We start from the raw sequence: 22,430 nt of genomic DNA, 5'->3' as shown, positions 1-22,430 counted from the left end.
AAATTGTGTACAAGACAGCAAGACTTCTTATGTCATCCTTTTAGCTGTGAGGATGTAAAGCAAGCGTTGTATGAAATTAAAGATAACAAGGATCCTGGCCCTGATGGATACTCTAGTAATTTCTTTAAGAAGTCATGGAGTATTATTATAGGACAGGACATCACTGGGGCTATTCTGGATTTTTTCAACTCTAGCTGGGAAGATTTTAAGGCAAGTAAACAACACTACTCTCTGCCTGATCCCTAAATGTGAACAACCTCAGGATGTCACACAATTTAGGCCTATAGCCTGTTACAATGTCCTATATAAAATCATATGAAAAATGTTGTGTAGTGGGCTGAAGAAGGTACTGCCAGATATTATTGAGCCAGTTCAGAGTGCTTTTGTGGAGCAAAGAGTAACTTTTCATAATATATTCATATGTCAGGATATGTTAAGACATTATGAAAGAAAGTCTAAACCTGCTAGATGCACTATGAAAGTTGATCTACTCAAAGCTTTTGATTCTCTTGATTGGGAATTCATTAGAGAAATGTTGATTGGTTTGAAGTTCCCTGAAAAATTTGTCAAATGTGTTATGTTATGTGTGACTACCCCTAGTTATTCATTGACCATCTATGGGAAGCTGTGTGGTTTCTTTCAAGGAAAGAGAGGGGTGAGGCAAGGGGATCCTACTTCCCCTCTACTGTTTGTCGTTGCTATGGAATACTTTTGAAGACTGATGAATAAAATGCAGAAGAAGGCAAAATTTGAATTCCATTATAGATGTTATGAGTTGAAGCTTACACACCTGATATTTGCAAATGACTTGATGCTTTTCTGCAAAGGAGTGATTCAATCTGCAATCATGATGAAGAGAGTTCTAAAGACCTTTTCAGTTACATCTGGATTGTGTGCTAGCTAAGAAAAAAACAGCAGTCTATTTTGGCAATGTGAAGGAGGAAGTTCAGCAGAGAATTCTTCAAGTTACTGGGTTTCAAAGAGGGTCTTTCCTATTCAGATACCTAGGGGTGCCTATCACCTCAAAAAGAATTTCTAAAGCATATTGTGAAGTGTTGGTGGATAAGATCTCGAAGAGACTTGTTTGCATGAGCTTCAGACACTTATCATATGCTGGGAGAGTGACATTGATAAATGCAGTGCTAATGAACTTGCACACTTACTGGGCTCAAGTGTTTTTATTGCCTAAAAGTGTTCAAGAGGCAATAATAAGGATATGCAGGGCATACTTATGGGAAGCAAAGGTGTATTCTTCTAAGCCTCCTCCTATAGCCTGGAAGGATGTGTGCTATGCTAAAAATACAGGAGGTTTAGGTATTAGGGAGTGCATAAGTTGGAATGTAGCAGCTATTGGGAAGTATGTATGGCAAATAACTAATAAAGCTGATTTGTTGTGGATCAAGTGGATTCATTCATTGTATATTAAGGAGGCAACATGGTGGGAGTATAGAGCTCCAGTGAATGCTAGCTGATGCTGGAAGAATATCTGTAAAGTTAAGGAGCTGATGAGCCAGGCCTATACAGGGAACAGATGGCTAAACTTTGAGGAAAAATACACAATTAAGGCAGGTTATCATTGGTTGCACCCAGAAAGAGAGAAAGTTATATGGCACAAATAGGTTTGGAACTCATTCAATGTTCCTAAACACTCACTCATATCATGTATGGCTGCTAAAGGAAAGCTAAGAACTAGAGACAAGTTGGTGGCTATAGGAGTCAGCAGTGATTGTAATTGTGCCTTGTGTAATCAAGGTACTAAAGACTGCCATCATCTGTTTTTTAGATGCCCTTTTAGCAAGATGGTATGTCATGGCCTTATGCAGTGGTTAGGCATAAGGAGCTCAGGAATTGAGCGTGTATACACACAATGGAAGAAATGGGGTAGAAATCATGGGAGTAAAAGAAGGCAGAAGATTGGTTATGCTACTTTGGCTGCAGTTGTTTATGAAGTGTGGAGGGCTAGGAACAGTGTTGTGTGGAATCTCAAGGTTCCTTGTCGTGAAGCTGCTGTAAGAAGAATTCAGAGGACTGTATGTTCCATGGTGCAACATCAGGTGACAAGTAAATGGTCCAGAGAAGATATTGAGTGGCTGGAAAAATTAGCTACAGAGGCAAACTAAGGTTATGTGTGAATTGTGTACTAATTAGTAGAGTGCCTTATAATGTGTGCGGGTGGTGTTAATTAGGTTGTGTTTGTTTTGTTTTTCTAGTGTTCTGGTGTGTTGTTTTTCTGTATTTGGTGGGACTAGCTACTTGTTTTTGGTATAAAATTCCTTACATTTTACCAAAAAAAATAATACCTTCAAAATTCACAGAGGAATTGATGTCTGAAACATTTTGAGAACTCTGAGTTTTCATCATCTTCATCATCTCTTTGTACACAACTTGAACTAAGGCTGAATTAACATTGTTGTCTGGAGTTGGAACTTCAGAACAAGTAGGATAGTCCAAAGGATTATCAGCAACATAAGTGTCCTTGTTGTCCATAACATGAGCAGCCATTTATTGCTTGTATTGCCTCCAGTGGTCTTTTTTTTCATGTTAAGAAACCACTCTGGATAGTTGCTAGAGAGCTTGAAACATTTATCCATAGTGTGTCCCACTTTCTTACAATAATCACATATTCTATCATATTTAGGCTTCTTTCCATCTCTCTTAATACCAGAAGAAGGATGAAAAGTTTGAGAACCTCCTTGAAAAGAAGGTTGTTTCACAAACAAAAATGCACTGGTTTGAGTAGAAGTTTCATGTTGCAAATTCAATCTATTCTGTCTTTCAACTTGAAGCAACATATAGTAGGCTCTATTAACATTTGGAAGTGGATCCATACTCAAAATATTAGTAGTAACACTATCATAACCTCGATCTAAACCAACAAGAAATTGAATGAGCTTTTGTTTTTGATCAGCAGCAATGACCTTCTTTACAATGCCACATGAACAATTAGCTAATGCACCACATTCACATTCAGGATAGCCATCTAATAACTGAATTTCATCCCAAATTCGTTTCAATTTGGAGTAATATTGAACAATTGAATCTGAACATTGTTCAATGGAAGATAATAGTTTATGTAATTCAAAGAGTTGTGGTGCATTAGATTGACCATACCTTTCAATAATTTCTTCATACAATTGATGTGCAGACTGTTGTAGAAGAAATCCTTCAGCAATAACCTTCTCCATAAAGTTCATCAACCATGACTGAATCTTGTAATCATTTCTGAGCCATTTGTGCAGTTCTGCAGACTCATATCAAGGTCTTTTAGTGGTTCCATCAATGAAACTCAGTTTATTTTTAGCTCCAAGAGCCAAACGAATGGATGGATTCCAAGTTAAGAAGTTATCTGCATTAAACTTATGTGATGCCAAATGTTTATCAGGTTGATCTCCTGATCCTAAGAAGTATTTGTCTGTATAGCCTAGAACAGAAGAAGATTGAGATTTCTGAGGTTGATTAACAACATTATCATTAGAATTCGAACTGATTTCAGCCATTATTGCAATAAGAACAGAAAAAATCGCGGAAGAAAGGAAGAATTCTACTGAATTTTGGAAGAAAATCAACAAGAAAAGTTGATCAGAAGAAGAATCTAAACTAGATTCAAGCAGAAATGATGAAAATCTTGCAAAAAGATTTAAAATTTTTGATGAATTTGAGCTATGTGCTCTGATACCATGTGGAAAATGATGTAGATATTGATTCAATTAATTCTAAATCAAGAGAAGAAAATGTAGAAGAGAAAGTTCTCTCTTTAGAGTTCTTATCATTATGAATCTCTCTCTATTACATCATTACATTCATTTATATATAGAACTAACTAAGCTTGTTATGAAAGCTATGTAACAAACTATAACTAACTCTCAACAACTATAACAACTTTTCTAACTAACTGTAATATTACATTACTAAACTGATTGAGATGGATCAGGCTAGTTATCCTGATCCACACCTTCCTTTCAAATATTTGGGTGTTTCCATATGCTCAAGAAGAATATCAATTAGTGATTGTGAAAATTTGGTTGAAAAAATGATGTTGAAAATTGAAATTTGGAGCTCCATACATGTTTTCTTTGATGGCAGAGTTCAACTCATTAACTCGGTTTTGATTAGCCTTCATCTTTATTGGGCATAAGTATTCATTCTTCATAAGCATGTTTTACATTAGATTGAAAATTTTTGTAGGCCCTTTCTTTGGTCAAGGGAGTACTATAGTAGCAAACTTAGGTATGTGAATTGGCAAAGGGTATGCACTCCAAACAGGTGGACTTGGTATAAAAAACATCCGAGTATGGAACATAGTTGCTCTTGGTAAATGTGTTTGGGCAATGGATAAAAGGTTAGACAATCAATCTGTGGGTGAAATGGGTGAATGATGTTTACATTAAACATGATATCTGGTGGGAGTATGTGCCTAACAACAATTCTAGTTGGTATTTGAAAAAGCTTGGTTCTGTAAAGGAGGAAATCAAGAGATACTTCACAGCACAGCAGTTACAGCAAATGGATTCTTATTCCATTACAAAGGTATATTATAAGCTCACTTGTGACTTGTGAGCATGAGAAGATTCACTAGTAGAATAAATGTTATTTGCTGCGGTCAAAAAGTGGCTTATTGCTGCGGTTTTGGGCGCTCAGCAATTAAGAGGGCAGCAATAGGTATTAATTATATTGCTGCGGTTTTGGGCGCTCAGCAATTAAGAGGGCAGCAATAGGTATTAATTATATTGCTGCGGTTTTAAAGCGCAGCAATACACTAGTGGAAAAAACATCAAGTGCTCCGGTTAAAAACCATACAAGTGCTCCATATTTGACCCGTAGCAGACCCCATACGAGCATTTGAGTATTTATCAAGTGCTTCGGTTGAAAACCGGAGCACTTAGATTTACAAGTGCTCCGGTTGTCTTAAAAACCGGAGCACTTGTGAAATTAATATGTTGAAATTTCTTCAAGTGCTCCGGTTGATAAGAGAAAACCGGAGCACTTGTGAATCAAGTGCTCCGGTTTTTTCCTAACAACCGGAGCACTTGAAGTATTTTTTTAATAAAAAAAATTGTTGTTGTTGTTATACAGCAGCAAGCATACAACAACAACAACAACAACAACAACAACAACAACAACAACACTAGTTGGAATAATAAGCCACGCACTTTTATACAAAAAATATTAAACGAACTATTGTAGGCTTTGTAGCAATATACAATAGACAATAGTGACTGTATGTATATTCCCCCGTTACAAGTTGAACATACACTAGCACAAAAAAAAAGCAAGTTAAATACTTCCTCCGTTTCTTTTTAAGTGACACATTTGCATAGTGTTTACTATTCACAGTTTAAACTTTAATTAGCTTTGGTGATTTACATTTTAGGGAAAACATAGTCATGTGGGGTCTTGTTAGATTCGTCTGAATGTGAATTTTTTTAATATCAACTTTTTATAATTTTTACTTATTGATAATTGAAGATATTAATGGTTAAAATAATACATTGGCAAACGTGAAAACAAGAAATGTGTCACTTAAAAAGAAACGGAGGTTAGTATATACGTCTAACTTGTTGATTTCATACTTGAAACAAATAAACATCTTGACGAGGCTATGGATGAAAGCGAGAGCAGCTCATCCATATCCAGTAGCAAGAAAATCCCAGAGATTAAAGCTAGATTTTCAAATAACAGCATCCTGATTGATATCTACTGCCATATACAAAAGGGTCTTTTGGCCAAAATCATCAATGAAATTGAGAAGCGTCACCTCTTCGTCACCGACATCAATGCTTCATCAATAATTACTAAAATAAAATATAATATGTAAATAAGTCTTAGTACAGGTATGATTACATCTTATCCATCATTCCTTTATACATTAGTGCTATAGCATTATATCAAGAGATCTATAATAGAGGCATGTACTAAAAAAGGAAACTCTTTATTAGGATATCAGAGAACAGCTTTACCCCCTGGCTAGATTTTGCCGTCAAAAGATAGATTATGTGAACCACTAAGTAAAGCAAGTAGAACACACCTTTCGACTTGCTTGGGAAGGAATCCAGATCAGTCGACATTCCAAACCCAGAACCACTACCAAAACCAATGCTGCTGCTAGATATGCTCATATCACCAAAGGTACTTTCAAGTCTTCCAGATCCCATGGATGACATGTATCCACCTTTATCACCCCTATTCTTTTCGATCTGCCAAAGTTGAATAACATTGTTAGGAAAAGAAGATGGCTTAGAGGGAGGAAGGCAAAGCAAAAAAAAAATACCTTGCTTTTCTCAATTTCACTAGCTTTGCGCTTCATGATATCCTTGGTTTCATTAATCTTACTTGCTATCACTAGCTTGTGCAGTTTCTTCTCATGACATTCCATCTCACAGTACTGCTTTACCTGTGCAACAGTGACATTTTCCTTGTGCCCAAGAGAAATAATTTCATAAAAGGCAAAAATGAGCTCAAATGATGCTCTACAGATTCCATCTTCATCCAAAGAGAAAGCATATGCTTAAATGTATTTCTTAAGTAAAATAAAGAAATTATGTATGTAACAGCCCTTATTTTTAAGTAAGTTTAATAAAAGACTAATTAATTATCTTAGTTTAATTATTATATTTTAATAGTAGGATGGATTATAATATTTAAAGACAAAAGGGAACACAATTATTAAAATGGTAAAATGATGTTATGGTATATGATTTTATGATGTATACCTTGATTTTTTTTTTTAGAAAAAAAAAATAATAATAAAAGAGAAAAAGAACACTATTATTTCTCTATAATGTATGTGGCTTATGTTGAGAATGCCACATTATTTCCTTGTTGTCAAATTCTCACAATTCTTCATTAAAGATATAAAGAACTTATACCCAATTTCCTCCTTCTTCATTCACTATTATATCTCTCAATTCCCTTCAACAGAATAAAAGAAACCCCAAACCCCAATTCATTTTCTCTCTCTCATTCACTGTCCTCCTTCTTCCTCTGTTCTGTCCGTCGAATTCAAGCAAGATGCGCTCATGTTTTGGTCTTTGTTCCTTCATGAAAGTTGTAGATCTCCTCGAGATATTGAATTTAGACTCAAAAATTTCTTCAATCTGAGTTCGGAGCTAGGAGTTATGATCTCTGGAAGTTGTAGTTGTTTGCTGCCACTGTTTCAGCGTTTTTTCTCTCTCCTCTTCTTCGTGGATGCTGATGCCACCTGATTTGTTGGTGTTGTGGCTGTTGCATGTTGTTGTTGTCAAAGAATTCTTTCTTTTGCTTCTGTCCCATCGGTGCTGCTACTGTTTTCCGGTCCTCTTCGCCGGCGAGCTACCACCATCGAGGTTGTGCGCATCGTGTTGATTGGCTGAATTGAGTTCTTGTGTCTTGTTGTTTGTGAATTCCAAAATCAGGTATAACAATTAAGTTTTCATAAATATGATTTCCTAAAGATATAATTATTGTTGTTTGATTCAATTCAAATTGTTAAAGTTGATCATGATTTATGTTGGTAAACTTTTATTTTACATTGTAGCTTCCAAATTACTTTGTTCTGTCAGGAAGTTTTAAGTATATTTGTATACTTATAAACAATAACCAGTTTTAAGAGAAGATGTTTTTAATTCAGAATATGGTGGAACTAATAATCAAGATGGATATCATGTTCCAAACAAGTAACTTGCTGTGTTTTCTTTTCAATGGATTCAAGTGAGTTTTGTAAGAGCAATTTGATGATCTTGTTACGAAAATCAGATATGATAAAAGTGTGTTCAACTTAATGATTAAATCTTTCCTATTTATTTAATGGGTTGGCTTGAGATTTATAAATTGTATTTATATTTCTTAAGTTAGTTTATGAAATCAAATTATCATAAGCCATGTTGTTTAACAGTATCCTTTGTGAATTAGAATGAGGTAAATTGGAGTTAGAGATTGATATAGTGAATTGGATTAGTTGAATGGTTTGTAAATAAGGAGTTGTGGGTAGTTCATGAAAGAGGTTAGAAGGCATGAGAAAGTTAATTTCTTTATCTAATTGGTAGTAAGGATGTTGATTGTTGTTCATATTGTTGTGAGGTGATTGTTGGAGATTGATAAAGAATTTGGAAATGTTGGAACCTTGAAGATTATAATGGAATCGAGCGTTCTTTGGGGAAATGAAGGAGGTACACACATGTCCTTCCACTTTTCAAATATATTATTGATATTTCGATTGATCATATAAACTATATAAGTTGATCTTGATATGTTCTCATAAGTTAAACTTATGTTGTATAAAAAAAAATGTGATTTGTGTACTATATGGTTTCTGAAATACATGTTTTTGAGTTTTAAGACAAAGGTAGAACTAAATCGCATGTTAAGTTCTATTGGTTATAAGTTATGTTGTTTTGAGACTCGTTAGTATAAATTTGTTTGATGAACCATGTTTTGTGATATGAATAAGGCATGTACATTTGGTTCTAAAATAATTTTCACTATATTTTCAATAGTTATAAGTTTGATTCTATGAGTTCCATGAGTTATATATTAGGGGAATGGATAAGGTTATGAAGCTCAATTATGATTTCAGAAAAGAGTTCGTTTATATATGGTTATAAATGTATAAACTTTATAAGAGCATAATACCTGTAAGTTGTTGAGAACCTCGGTATCACATTTTGGTAACATTAATTCTTGTTCAAGTTTCGTGTTTGAATTTTTAAGAAATCAATTATGATGATTACCCATTTCGAAATACATGCTTTAGAGGTTGGAAGATATGAGTTTGGAGTTATGGTTGTAATTTCAGAGTACGCTATAACATGAGTTCTGGAGGACTATTATTTGAGTACGGAAATATACATGTAGTAAACTATGAACTAAAATAGTATGAACTATTATTAATAGGAAAATAAGTTCAGATTAAGAAGGTTACATTATGTCATAGAAGGATAGCAACAAGGACTATTTGAGGAATTTTGGGTTCTGTAATATTGGAAAGTTATGTCAAAGTAGTTGTGGGACAAATTAGTAGATCGAAGAATTATGTTTGAGAATGTTAGTTATTATTTGAAAAGTGGAGTTGGGTGATTGTATAAGTTTTGGAGTGCCAACGTCAATTAATGGGTCAGTTGTCGATATAAAAATTATATGGTTCTTAAAGATCAGATGACTATAAAAGTATATTATTGGAAGGTAAATATATATAGGGAATGAGAAACACTCAAAGTTGTAACATAGAGTTAAGTAAATGAGTTTTGTAATAGTGATATCGATGTAAAAGGGCTAGAGTGATGGTTTTGGGAAGTATCAGACACTAAATTAAGTTATGTTGACTAAGTCGAGGGAAGGTGATAACTGAGTTTGGAAAACTTCTATTATGGGTATCAATGAGGAGTGTAAAAGAGTATAAAATGTTATGTATAAAAGTCAAGTTAGATATCTGATAATTTGGAAGTGAATTAATTCAACATTTATCTAAGGGGTAATAGGGTGGTTACGATAGCTTTGTGAGTCCAAGAAATGTTATAACCAAAATAAGTGTTTGAGACGAAATATTAAATATTGAGGGGTAAGATCTGAAATGTGAAGGTCATACTAGAGAAATAAAGGATCAAGATATGGGTAGTGGTTTAAAAGAGTATGAAACAGAGGAGTGTAACTTACAGTATTTAAGTTATGAAAGGTCATATGTGGAATTGGATTAAGTAAGAAAGTTTAAAGGTATAATTTTATAGTAAGATAAGTAAGATTATATAAATGGATAATGGGAAAGAAAAAAAATATAAATCTATATAATAGAGAGCATGGTAATTAAAGTTATATAATGACAATACTAACCGTATGGTGTTAAGGCTAATATGAGCTTTCGGTACGAATACATGGGGACGTATGGTTGTGAATTATAAATTGAGAAGGATGAGGACAACGAGTGGATGTTGGGAAATATGGAGTGAGATATTTTGACTTGCTATAGTAATTGTAGGTGATTTATGATAATGTAATAAGGTTATATTCTGGCAATGAAAGTTCATGTATTGGGAATAAGAAAACCTTTAAGGGGAAAATTCATATCATGAGAATTTTGGAATGCATAGTTTAGATGCTATAATTAAAGACGGAAGTCCAAGTACAAAAGAAACTATTATGATGAAGGGAATTGCCAAGACATGTTAGAGGATACCTTATAGTCTACAAGTAAAACATTACAGAGTTAATCGCACGAGCTTAGAATTGGGTCTCGATAATAGTTAATTATCTTATGAGTCTTTGAGAGTCATATTTTACATTTTTATCATGTTATGGGATCGACTGAGGAGAGACATTTGTTTTGAATACGTTTTATGTATATTACTTCCTTGAAAGGAATATTTGAGGTAAGTGAGATTATTTGATATTCGAGTTGTGCTATTATAAGATTATTGAGGTTCAGGTATTTTGGATATGTTAATTACATTTCAACTTGTTTTATATTAATTTACGGATGGAGGTTTAAGTCGTTGATACACTTTGGAATGAGTATGCGATACGAATTAAGAACAAGAGTATAATAAGTTTGAAAGATATAATTTGTGTTTTTGGGAAAATAAGCATTATGATTTTGCGATTGTTTTATGGGGAAAGTAAACAGCATTTATGGAGCAAGATGCTCAATATGTGTTATGGAGCATGTATTGTTCCTTTGAGTAGTCATGATCCAAACAAAAGTTATTTGAGGTTAAGTTTTGGAAATTCCTAAATCGAAGTACCGAGCGGAAGTATGTTCGTTTTAAGTCTATTTTTGTGTAATTATTTTGACAAAAGTTCCAAATGTTCAAGTTAACTCAACCTTTTGGTAAAGTTTAAATGAGCACACTAAGTGCCTATACGACTTTTACAAGCAGTAAAGAATTGATTATTTCCTTATATCTTTACAGTAACTAATATGTGAAATTGTTGACGTAACAAAAAGATTTCAAAAGAAGATCCAAGTCTTGCAATGATTAGCAACACCATAGTAGTGGTGATTATTTTTCCTCTTCATGGATAAATATGTGTTCTTTGAAACACGTGTGGTATTGATAAACTGTGCATTTAAACTATTTATGTAAATAAACTATGGATACAAGTGGGTAAAGGCCGATACCAAATAAGGTACGGTATGAACAACAACCCTTGGAGGATGGGTGATCTCCTTTCGAACCCTCGCTGGGTGGGTGAAGTCCAGCAGATAATAAAAATGGGACATGTCCTGGTTAAGGCTTGCAAGCATAAATATTTAAACGGTGGGGTGACGACCTCCATTAGCTTAGAGACAGTCGGCACCTTGTGTAAGGAGCCCCTCTCTATTCGTGTTCGCTTTGCCCAAGTAAATTAAATGCTCTAGACCCAAAAGGGTTTTGAATGATCGAAGTGGTGATCTTCATGATAAAACTTCTTACGTTAATACGATTGTGCAAGGATGGAAATCCTTAAATTTTTAAGCAAGTACTTTACTTGTGAAACATGCCGAATTTCTAGCATGAATTGTATACGAATGGTCTTAAGCCACCAAAATGAGGTTTTGGAATGAGCTTATGTATTTCTAACTATTTGAATTTAAGTATTTTTGAAGTTTGGGAATGTTCCACTTGATTAATAATAAACCGCACAACTATATTTTAAGCCACTAAAATGAATTTCTGGTTGGACAGTGTGTGTACTCAGTTTTCCTGATTTTGTTCTTGGAACCTGTCCTGGTGGGGGCAGAGTTCTTTGTTAGTGATCTTGCAGGTTCGTATGTGGAAAGCTCGAAATGGAGTAAAAGGAAGAACTTAAGTATCAAGGTTATAATGAGATGTAAGGGTTCCGAGGTTGTATTTGGGATTATTTATCCTTATTTATGAATAAATTATTATATTGCTTTAGAAGTCGAACAAGGTATTATTGTAATATGTTATTGGTTATTAAGATGTGTTGTGGGCCCTGACCCACAGGTCCAGGATCGTGTATTGAAGGTTTTATTCCGCTGCGAGTAAATAATTAATTCGAGGCTATTAAGTGTTAATTGAGTCTTATGAATGTTAAGTATGATTAGCTAACAGCTCGGAAGTGCGGGCTGTTACACTGTAGATGGCAGGTTCGAAGGTAATGGTGGAATGAGCGAGAAAAAAGACTCAGGTTCTTAATGAATCTGAGCGAGCTAGTAAGGCTGAAAGGGAATTGGAAACCTTAAAGCGGTACCTTGCTGAGCTTGAAGCTGAAAAAGATGCCATTTTCCTTCATTTCATGCAAGACTTACCAATTGTTATCATGCTTCTTTTTTGAAAAAAAGAAATTACGATCATGCTTCAGCTATGTCAATTGATATGAAAAATAAAAAGCCCTGCTTGAGAATGTGGTGGTCTGATAATAGTAGAAGTGAGAAATTCCAGCAAGGACGAAATAATCCAATCAATGCATGTGTATCTGTTCCTTCATTAACAGTTAACCCTGTCCCCAGAAAAGCAAGACGAAATTCCATGGCGTGTGGGTATTTTTTTGAAGGTTGCAGTCAGATTACTCACATACATGTCTTCTGCATCAGAATTTTGCAGCTAACCAAACTAGCACATTCTAGATTCTCAAGTAGTTCAATGAAGGCTTCAAGTCTCGTAACAAGCACCATATACGGAATCTATATTTGATCAAGTAAAACAACATTAAAGACCATAAAACAAAGTGAACAGGTATACGACTAGCCTCAGGCCAATTTCACTAGGGTTGAACCCAGAAGGCACAACCTTCTCTTTCTGCACAAAATCAGCTCCGACTCCTTCATTCAGAGCACCTTCTCCTTTGCTGGAATTTCTCACTTCTACTATTATCAGACCACCACTTAAAACTTTTGACATTGACTAAGTAGACTTCCAGCCTTCGGGGTCACAATCTGTTAAAGCCAAAAGATGATTATGATTAAAAAACTTGACCAAAAAAGAAGCTAACAAAGTAACCTATTCTTAAACTCTTTTCAACCCTAAACTTCATTGAATGCAAATCCATGTTCACATAAGTGGTAAAGTGGGCGGAGAAAAGGTATGCAAAAGAAAAAAGAGGCCTAGTCAAAACATTTACAAGGTCCCTAACTATTCATGTCTATTGTCTACCCTATATATATATATATATATATATATATATATATATATATATATTATATATATATAATATATATATATATACACACACACACACACACACACACCATCATCTAAAAGCATAACTACCATTCTACCAAAATCAAACAAACCTAACAAAAAAACACTTCATTTATCAAAAAATGCTGACTATCAACAACAACAACATGAGCAAAATATGGTTAGCAATGGCGATAATGATGCTACTGTGTTCCTTAAACATCAACCATGTAGAATGCAGCAGCACTATTAAAAGTGGTGGCGACGGAGTGAAAAATACCTTCGAAATGTTCCTCAAAGAATTCGAAGACTTTAGCAGATGCGATAGCGAAAAGAGAGAGAAAGCTAGGGTTTTTTGGTATAAGCACCTAATACAGGGTAGAGGTCACATCTACACCAGATTATGTATTCAAAGGAGGTTCTTTTGGTATAAGCCCGACATACTCGAAGAAGTTCTTTTTAGACATAGACATCCTTGGTTGAAAGGTAGAATCATATACGATATTACAACATTTACTAAATTCAATTAGCAAAAAAGATGATATTGGCCTAAGTAAAAGGGTCATCGGGAAAATACCTTTCCGAGAATGGATATTGCTTCTTTTGTTGCACTCTTCTCCATCTCTGTAAAGAAAGAAGATTTCCTAAAGCAAAGTTAATCTCAAATGAGGAAACAACATATAATAGTAACAACGTATATAAGATTTTTAATGGAAGTATTATAAAGCAATAGAATAGTCCAGTATACGTGCTAATTGTCATTACAAGTTGGTGAGGGGAAGAAGGAATTCCATTGTCATTATAGCACCAATCAGTGATGAGTTAGCACATGCACTCTTTTAAAGCTTGCACACTTCATGGTTTACACATATAAAGAATGAAGTAGATGCTAGTTCATTATAACAGATGTATTCGTGAAAAATACACCTACAATCACATGATAAAAGGACACATCCATGGACCATGATAGAGGAGCCGCGCTTCTTCCATGTGTGGACTCTAAGATTTAGAGATACAAACTAAGAGACTGCAATTATGCTTCTATTCTCATAAAACAAATTTCACCGAATTTCCAACTATCCTGCTAGATGCTAAGAAGACCAAATTAATCTCCCATAGTGGCTCTTAGAAAACATTTCCTCAACATACCAAGGTTCTACAACCACGAGATAGGGTTCGAAATTTCTCAAAATCCTTTCCTATTCATCAATTGGTACATTCTGACAATCAAGAAAATTTGAGCTGTTGATGCATAGATAATATTTCAATCATGTTACACATTCTACTACCAACATTATGGTTAACCTAAGAGAGCCTCCATAAATGTACACACTCTTACAGAAAAGAAACAAACTTTCCAATTTCCATCATTGTAACTTAAACATTTCATAACCTAACAAAAAAAAATCAACCCTAGCAATAAACTTTTACCTCTTTTAATCAAACCCTATCTCTCAATCAAAAGATTAAATTTAAAAGCCAAAGTTGAATAACAAGAGCTGTAAATAATCAATTGAGGAATTTGAATCGAATAAATGAGAATCCAAGAACTCATTTTAAGTAGAGAAAAAAGATTGGTAGAAAGCATGAAAACAGTAACAGCAGTTGAAATGGGGTAAAGTATACTCACTGATAGAGCAAGTAATAAGGAAGCCAGAATGAGAAAATTGGAGAAGAGAAGAAGGATGGAACTAGTTTGTTGATACAATATGTTCTAATTTACACAAGATTAGTTTTAAAATTGCAGGATGAACTTACTGTATTTTGGGAGATTGTAGCGAGTCCAGGAGTGTCCCCGTTGATGGAGCAACCAGGGAGGCCGGACTTCGACGACCTTTGAGTTCTCATCCATGGTTTCGTAACTTCATCAATGGAGTAACTTTCACGCAGCGAGTTCCATAGCGTGAGTGAACCAATTGTCATTTCCTAATTGTATTCATAAAATCAATTGTCAAATTCAATTTTGAATTTCAATAATCAAACCCTAACTAATTAATCAACAATGTCCAAATTCAACAAATTTACATCTAAATATTCAATTAATTTAAGAATCTAACATATATAAACTTAGAAAAGTTGAAAAATATGAAATTAAAACACAAAAGTATAAACTAACAACTTACAAGCTTCGAACTGATGTCTGGGTCGCGATTCGCGAAGCCGAAGAAGGCGAACTGGCGTCTGGCGAGTGAGGATGACTGAGAGAGAGAGAGAGCGAGGGACGACGGAGGGAGGGACGGTGGAAGCGAAGGACGAGGGTGCGAAGGATCGGCGGAAGGAGGAACGGTGCGACTTGCGAGTGAGGGTTCTTTTGAGAGAGTCCAATTGAGGGAAGTAATTGGGAGGGAGGGAGGGAGGGAGGGAGGGAGAAGTGGGCTTAGAGAGAGTTGAAAATTAATTACTTCTTATTGGAAGGGAAAATCAGAGTTCAATCAAGTGCATGGGTTGATTAATCAACCGGAGCACTTATTTCACAAGTGCTTGGGTTGATTAATCAACCGGAGCACTTATTTCACAAGTGCTTGGGTTGATTAGTCAACCGGAGCACTTGTGAATAAGTGCTTCGGTTGATTAATCAACCCAAGCACTTGATAAGTAGCACAAGGAGTTTTTTCCACTAGTGATATCTACAAATATTGCTGCGGTTTTTAGGACAAACCGCAGCAATATTTTTATTTATTATCTAGTTAACACGGAATATTGTTGCGGTTTTGGGCCATAAACCGCAGCAATATTCCACAATATTGCTGCGGTTTCTGGCCCAAAACCGCAGCAATAGGTCCCGATACAGGCAAAAAAAAAAAAAAAAAAAATTTAATTTGCAATTAAATTTGAAATATTAAAACCATACAAGTTACCCATTCACTATACACCAAATTTACACAAACTTAAGATGAAAAAACATAAGATTAATTACCTTACCTTAATGACTAATTACAATCATAAAAAAACAACCTTACAACTAAATGATTAATTTCAAAAATAAAAAAATAACCTTACAACTAAATGACTAATTACAAAAAATATAATGAAAACTAAAATATATTACAAAAAAAATAAAAAACTGATCTGAAAAAAAAACAAACTGATCTGACAAAAATATATTACAAAAAATCAAAAAAATCTGAAACAAAATCTAAAAACAGATTAAAAAACGAAAAAAAAGGCAAAAATCGATGGTCGAGACAACTCTGAATCTTGAAACCCGCTGGTACGAGGCTGCTTCTCGCGACAGAGACGTGGATGAACCACCACCGGTACGAGGCTTCTTCTCGCGACGGAGACACGGACGAGGCGAGGGAAGAGACGCGCTTGAGATCTAAAAGCAACGAGGGTGAAAATTTCGCTGAGATCTAAAGACAAACGACGGAGAGACGACGATGTTGAAGCACGACGGAGAGACGACGATGTTGAAGCACGATGGAGAGACAACTATGTTGAAGCACGACGGAGAGATGTCGTCGTTGCTGAGGAGGAGATGAGAGAGAGTTCGAGGTGGTGGAATTAGGGTTTTGGTGAGTGGAGGATGAAGAAGAAGGAGATAATTCGTCGGAGGAGGAAGAAGAAGAGTCGAATCTGTCGAAGATTTTGGGAGTTCGAGGTCAGGAAGGAGTGAAAGAGAGTCAGTTTCTTCGTCGTTGATGAGGAGGAAATGAGAGGGAGAGAGAGAGGAGTAAGGATGGAAATGGGTGATGGATGATTCATCACCCGTTTAACCCGGTTTTTTCAATGGATGAAAAACCCGATTTAAATGGATGGAAAGCGGGTGGTGGGTAAGAATTTTTTCACCTGTCACCCGATCTACCACCCGTTTAACCTCCAACCCATCACCCATTTATTAAGTTTTACATGTAAACTTACTTAATTTTTATATTTTTGATAGAAATATTTTATATCATGCATATCATATCACAAATTTCATTACAAAATATACTACATGGTTTCATCCGTTTATCACCCGACCCACCCGTTTCACCCGGTGGGTGATGGATGGATGGATGCGGGTGGAGCGGATGGATGCGGGTAACGGATGCGGGTGATGCTCCACCCTCCTCGAATCCCACCCATTTCCATCCCTAGAGAGGAGAGAGAGAGAGGAGAGAAGGTTTAGAAAAAACGGCTGGGAGGAGTTGTTAAGAGGAAGAAGAAAATAAACCCTAATTGGGCCGCGTCTTTTTTTTTTAGAGCAGTCAATATTGCTGCGGTTTTGGGCGGGAAACCGCATTTTTAAAAATATTTTTTATTATATTGTTGCGGTTTCCCGCCCAAAACCGCAGCAATATTAGTCTCTCCAGGCCCCACATTTTTTTCAAAATGTATCCGTTGGACAATATTGTTGCAGTTTTGGGCGGGAACCGCAGCAATATTGTTATTTTTTATTTTTTTCTTTTCTTTTTGCGTGTAATATTGCTGCGTATAGGTAAAACTGCAGCAATATCACCGCAGCAAATAGCATTTATTCTACTGGTGATTCCTTGGAGTGTTGTCTTATGGAAAAAAATGGTCATTCCTAAACATAATTTTTGCAGCTGGTTGGTTGTTCAGGAGAGGCTCTAGACAAAGTCTATACTTCACCACTTTGGTGTGAGCAATGATGACTTATGTATGTTGTGTAGTGATCATACGAAAACTCATCCTCGCTTTTTTCTTGTCATTTTAGTAAGTTTTGCCTTACTCAGTTGAAACTTTGGTGTGATGTGCATACACCACTTGTTGATATGCAACACTTGATTCACTGGTTCAGCCGTAGAAGAAGAGGCAGCAAGTTTAGAAGAGATGTGCAGATTATGGTCATTGAAGCTATGTTTTTTTTCATTTGGCAGACAAGAAATGAAGTATATTGGCTTGAAAAAGTACATAGTATAGATCATATTGTAAAGAACATACAACAGATAATGATAGAAATTAGTTTGATTCTTTGTAATAGGTGGTTGTGTGTGTGGCCAAGTTTTTTGAGCTTGGTTGTTAGGTTGTAATTGTTGTTGGTTTGAAATCTATATAGCCCACTTACTTATAAAAAATATATATAGGGGTAACAACACATGAAAATGATATTTAGATGAGAAGTGAGAAATAATGTAGACCATTAGATTTAACCAAATTCACGGCTTAGATTTGTCCTTTGTTATACGGGTAAGCGCACCAAATTGTGATTTCTATTCAATTGATCAATCACGCTTAGTACCTGTAAATCAATGATCTTAGCAATCTTGTTTAGAAAAAAAAGGATCTAGCCACTCATTCAATAGAGCAGACTAGCCTTGTTTGCATGCGATGCGTGCGTGGATTATTTTGGCGATTATTAAAATTTTATCTAAATGTAATTTCGAAGAATGTAATTTACAATCATCATTAGTTCTAATTAAATATCATGTGGAATAAATACACAAATATAAAAATTACTTGATGAAGAAGTTGTTTTTTGGTGTTTCTATTAAATGTTAGTATTGTTATTGCATTTTAAAGTTCAAGTAAAATTCAAATTTATGACTTTGATTTTGTAATTGATTTGAAAATTGTTTTAGTTATGTTATTGCATTTTAAAGTTCAAGTAAAATTCAAATTTATGACTTTGATTTTGTAATTGATTTGAAAATTGTTTTAGTAAAATCACGTTTTCATTTTTCTTTAAAAAGAAGAAAACCTTGGCTCGGATACCACTTGTAACAGCCCCCATCCTAGCTTAAGTTAAATATTAATTAAAAATTATACTTTCTAGCAATAGTGGAAGCAAGAGCATAATCAAACGTTACGGAGGCTGTCACCTGCTGGAGTCAACCCATTAATATGGCTGGATTGACTCTACGAGCTACACTTAAATTAAACATTCATCACACATGAAAATTAATTTAGTTATTACAAACCCAAAATAAGATTTTAATCGTAAGTTTAAACAGTATTCATAAACAGAACTAAATCTCAAAAGGTGATCATGTTCAAGCTTGCATCTGCTATGATAGTTGGGACATGACTTCATATTCGCTCTTCCCTCAGATTACCTTAGTTTGCTATTTCCTGCACAAAAATCTGCCCCCACCAGGACAGGTTCATAGAACAAAAAGAAGAAAGAAAGATCAGCTTACGCTGGTACACTTATCAACCCAAAGATAATTATGGTGGCTGAGAATAAAATGTATTCACAATCCAAATTTACTTTGCAAAATCCATGTTTTAAAAAAAAAAAACACCATCTCATCATGAATTTCCACGATTTAATGTTTAAAAGATAATCACAAACTTCTCAATACACACACAAAGTCAAAACGGTTTCTAGTTATGCGTAAGAAGAAGAGTTCACACATTGAGGTGCACCTAAGTGCAACCTCCACACAATTCGGAGTTAAACTCCTACTTTTTGCTCGCTTGCAAGCTTTTATAGGACATGTCCTTACACATATACACACATTCCTCTTCTATACGCAAAAAGAGTTCCAAACCATTTATCACAATTTCGAAACAAGTCACCAATGTTCGGTGATTGAAAGAAAACTGTTAATTACTTCAATAAGAATGGTTGAAGATGGTTATGAAAGTAGTTAAGTGATAATTTGAGGTGCGATATATCATATCAAAATCAAGAGTTGATCATCTAATCCCTTTTGTAAAGAACTTAAGTTATGTTAAGTAAAAAGGATGTTTTTCGGAAGCAAGGATGTACTTAGCTTGAATCTCAATTGAATATTAACTTAATAAGTGGAGTTCTTCAACCTTAAACCTACTGGAAATCTCCTCATTTGTAAAGAAATTATTTATCCAACTTCTCACGCAAAACTAAAGTACATTCGTGTCTAAAATGCGGTTTTTAAGGTGAAATTCTTCTACTTTGGTATGTCATTGAATAAGAAAGATTTTTAACAAGTTTAATACTAAAATACAGTAGATTAGTGATAAAAACTTTTAGATAATCCTTTAAAACTTCCACTTATCATTTGCTAAACATAACTTCATAAAAACATGGAAACTAGGGTAGTTTAGTCACCTTTTAGTGTAAAAATCAACTATCAATTAAGGATGTTCTTAAAATCATGATACCTACACATGCAAACTCTTAACAATCACTTAACCTACTGTTCCATTAACCAACTTCATTCCAAAACAATTCAATTTCCAATCACACACAAAAGTTCATGAAAAAACAACAAAATCACATAACTAGTTATAATGTAGTGAAAGAACATGCTTTTCCACTTGATTTTTGAATATTCAATGATTAATCCTTATCAAATACTAATATACAGTAGATATTAATCACCTAAAATCAAGAAAATCCTCCTTAAAATCGTTCTCAATAATTTTACCAAATTTTTGTATAAACTAGGTTTCCAAATGGAGTGTTTTATGTGTACCTTCACTTCTAACAGCAATAATCCGACTTCTCCTTCTCCTTTGGACGAGATTTTTACCTTCTTGGAATCCTTAAAACCTATTTATATCCACACAAAAATTCATAAGGATTGACTTAGGGAAAGTACTTCAATTTACCCAAACAAATCAACATACCTACTGTTTTTCTGGTTGAGGAAGATGTCTCTTTTTCTTGAGCTTCTTGACCTTGAACGAATGATTTCTTGGCTACCCAGTATGCTCCTATATGTATATAATGAAGATCAGGTCTTGCATGCTAGAGTTATTGAGGAAAATTTTGAGAAAACAGAAGCAGAAACCTCCTCTGCTTGTACCGCCAGAAATGGCGTGTAAGGGGAAGAGAGAGAAAGAGTTTTGGGCAGTGGGTTTTTGTGGGAATTAAGTGATGAAAATTATGTGAAGTATGGAGGTGTATGTGAGGGAGGTATAGGTATATTCCACGCCTTGATCGACACAATTAAGTGGTTTAATGGGACTCCATTCTACTAGGTGCATTTCAGAATTTTCCAGCTCTTCTCATTTGTCTTAATATGACTCCAAATCTTATAATATACCATATGTTAGTATTCTAAGACCCCATAATTGTTCTTATTATAATCCTCATCATAAAATTTACTTGATATACCTAACCTCATACTCTAATTGAAATTTCTAAAGTCCATTCTATTAAGCGTAACCGTTAATTTGCTTAATAGTTGAACATAATTTTTATCTTCCAATAGCCCTCAATTTCACAACTCAACTTCTTAAAATAATATATCGATCCTAAGTGTTTACACATAACTTGATAATATTATTATCTTTACATAATTCCTTCTAAATACTAATTACACAAAAGCACAAATTATTTTTACACACAACTTATCATACGTATTACCTACGTACGATCACATTTAAATTTCCCGAGTTAAGCTACTTAATCGTGCATTAATTATTTATTATTTACTGGTTGTTACATCGAATGTGGCCGATAATAATGTTTCTCAGTATTGGTCAAGTAATTTTTTCCATAAACATTATGAAGATGAAAATTGATGTGACTAAGCATCATGAACTGGAAGAATTGGTGTGATAACGAAATTGTACATTAATAATTTCTCAAGACTTGTTTAGAGGTATCACTTGTGGTAGCTAAAGTCACGGCATCACTTGTTTAGAGTTACATAAATTAGTAATTAGAGTTATGGCATTACTTGTCTAGAGTTATAGCCCATAGGAAGGAGTAATTAGAGTTATGGAAGCTAAGAAAGCGGAGGTTGGCACTTTATGCCACTGGCAGAAGAGGTTTAACGCACACTTTGAGTTAAGAGATGCTGTAACACCTCAAAAATTCACTCCGAATTTTTCGCATTTTATTTCATAAGTGTTTAATTATCTCTGTTAACGTTTCACTGTTTTAATCAATAAAAATTTTCATCTTGATTTGAAAATTCATAAAATTTATATTATTATTTCATTAACATTGTGTATTTATTTACCTAATGTTTAAATAATTTTTGTGAAATTTATTTTCAATATTCAGATTTTATTTGAATTTAAAATCGATTTTGGAGAAAAATTAGGAAATCGGTAAAAATAATTTCAATTAATTAATAAAACTCATTTAAAATTTATTAAAATCAGTTTGTCATAGTGTTAACTTATTTTCGGATTTTCTAAGGCATTTATAAGCTTATTTGAATATTTGACTAACTTTAAGGTTTTAATCTTTAAAAAATATTAAACTTGGTCCAAAAGTCTTGAAATATTTATGGGAAGTAAATTCGGATGTTGGAGGAAGTTTCCAAGAATTTTCACCCCTTTGCCAACCCAATTACTCCCTCCTCCAACTACCTTGACTTCTTGACATTTTTTTCTTATTTACATAAAGTTTTGGAGCAAATAATTTTTACCCAAGATATTTTCATCCTAAAACTGAAGAGTAAGATTCTCCCTCACTTTCTATGTCATTTTCGTACTCCATAAAAATTTTGA

General features: G+C 34.4%; 3 protein-coding genes and 2 long non-coding RNA genes across 10 annotated transcripts; 3 read left to right on the top strand and 2 right to left on the bottom strand.

Annotated features, from left to right (window-relative positions):
* Positions 1-322: 322 nt before the first annotated feature.
* Positions 323-1,472, top strand: LOC130591764 (uncharacterized). The gene is made up of 2 exons (XM_057395669.1): positions 323-632; positions 901-1,472. Exons 1-2 carry the CDS (start codon positions 323-325, stop codon positions 1,470-1,472), a joined length of 882 nt encoding a protein of 293 aa, XP_057251652.1.
* Positions 1,473-1,664: 192 nt separating this feature from the next.
* LOC125498881 (uncharacterized) lies at positions 1,665-2,120 on the top strand. Its single transcript, XM_048647191.1, has one exon. The coding sequence runs from the start codon at positions 1,665-1,667 to the stop codon at positions 2,118-2,120; it is 456 nt and encodes a 151-aa protein (XP_048503148.1).
* Positions 2,121-5,547: 3,427 nt separating this feature from the next.
* On the bottom strand, positions 5,548-15,572 carry LOC104899256 (coatomer subunit delta-like). Of its 5 annotated transcripts, XM_057395654.1 has the most exons (6): positions 15,215-15,569; positions 14,850-15,017; positions 13,669-13,715; positions 6,269-6,412; positions 6,026-6,194; positions 5,548-5,792 (listed from the first exon to the last, which is right to left on the bottom strand). In XM_057395654.1, the coding sequence occupies exons 2-6, from the start codon at positions 14,941-14,943 to the stop codon at positions 5,752-5,754; spliced, it is 495 nt and encodes a 164-aa protein (XP_057251637.1). In that variant the 5' UTR covers positions 14,944-15,017; positions 15,215-15,569; the 3' UTR covers positions 5,548-5,751. The 5 variants fall into 5 exon arrangements, with proteins under 5 accessions (XP_057251637.1, XP_048502513.1, XP_057251638.1 ...); XM_048646556.2 differs by lacking the exon at positions 5,548-5,792 and having other exon boundaries at positions 5,804-6,194; positions 6,269-6,391; positions 13,669-13,735; positions 15,215-15,572; XM_057395655.1 differs by lacking the exon at positions 5,548-5,792 and having other exon boundaries at positions 5,804-6,194; positions 13,669-13,735; positions 15,215-15,571.
* Positions 6,550-11,986, top strand: LOC125498389 (uncharacterized). Of its 2 annotated transcripts, XR_007275380.2 has the most exons (3): positions 6,584-7,391; positions 8,056-8,144; positions 11,689-11,986. It is a non-coding gene; the product is annotated as an uncharacterized LOC125498389 (long non-coding RNA). The 2 variants fall into 2 exon arrangements; XR_007275379.2 differs by having other exon boundaries at positions 6,550-8,144.
* A 3,258-nt stretch (positions 15,573-18,830) lies between the features above and the next one.
* LOC125498980 (uncharacterized) lies at positions 18,831-20,573 on the bottom strand. The gene is made up of 2 exons (XR_007275641.2): positions 20,438-20,573; positions 18,831-19,118 (listed from the first exon to the last, which is right to left on the bottom strand). It is a non-coding gene; the product is annotated as an uncharacterized LOC125498980 (long non-coding RNA).
* Between the last annotated feature and the right edge of the window lie 1,857 nt (positions 20,574-22,430).

Source organism: Beta vulgaris, chromosome 6, assembly GCF_026745355.1.
Source record: "Beta vulgaris subsp. vulgaris cultivar EL10 chromosome 6, EL10.2, whole genome shotgun sequence".
Lineage (NCBI taxonomy): Eukaryota > Viridiplantae > Streptophyta > Magnoliopsida > Caryophyllales > Amaranthaceae > Beta > Beta vulgaris.
Note: the sequence above shows the minus strand (reverse complement) of the source record. Positions and strands in the feature narration are given on the sequence as shown.

Bases quoted from the DNA above. Each gene is read 5' to 3' on its own strand.
- LOC130591764 (XM_057395669.1), top strand. From the start codon at position 323: ATGTTGTGTAGTGGGCTGAAGAAGGTACTGCCAGATATTATTGAGCCA. The intron at 633-900 runs GTTTCTTTCAAG...ATTGTGTGCTAG, and splicing joins CATCTATGGGAAGCTGTGTG to CTAAGAAAAAAACAGCAGTC.
- LOC125498881 (XM_048647191.1), top strand. From the start codon at position 1,665: ATGGCTGCTAAAGGAAAGCTAAGAACTAGAGACAAGTTGGTGGCTATA.
- LOC104899256 (XM_057395653.1), bottom strand. From the start codon at position 14,943: ATGGATGAGAACTCAAAGGTCGTCGAAGTCCGGCCTCCCTGGTTGCTC. The intron at 6,413-13,668 runs GTATTTTCCCGA...CTTGGGCACAAG, and splicing joins CAATATCCATTCTCGGAAAG to GAAAATGTCACTGTTGCACA. The intron at 6,195-6,268 runs GTATTTTTTTTT...CAACTTTGGCAG, and splicing joins GTGAAATTGAGAAAAGCAAG to ATCGAAAAGAATAGGGGTGA.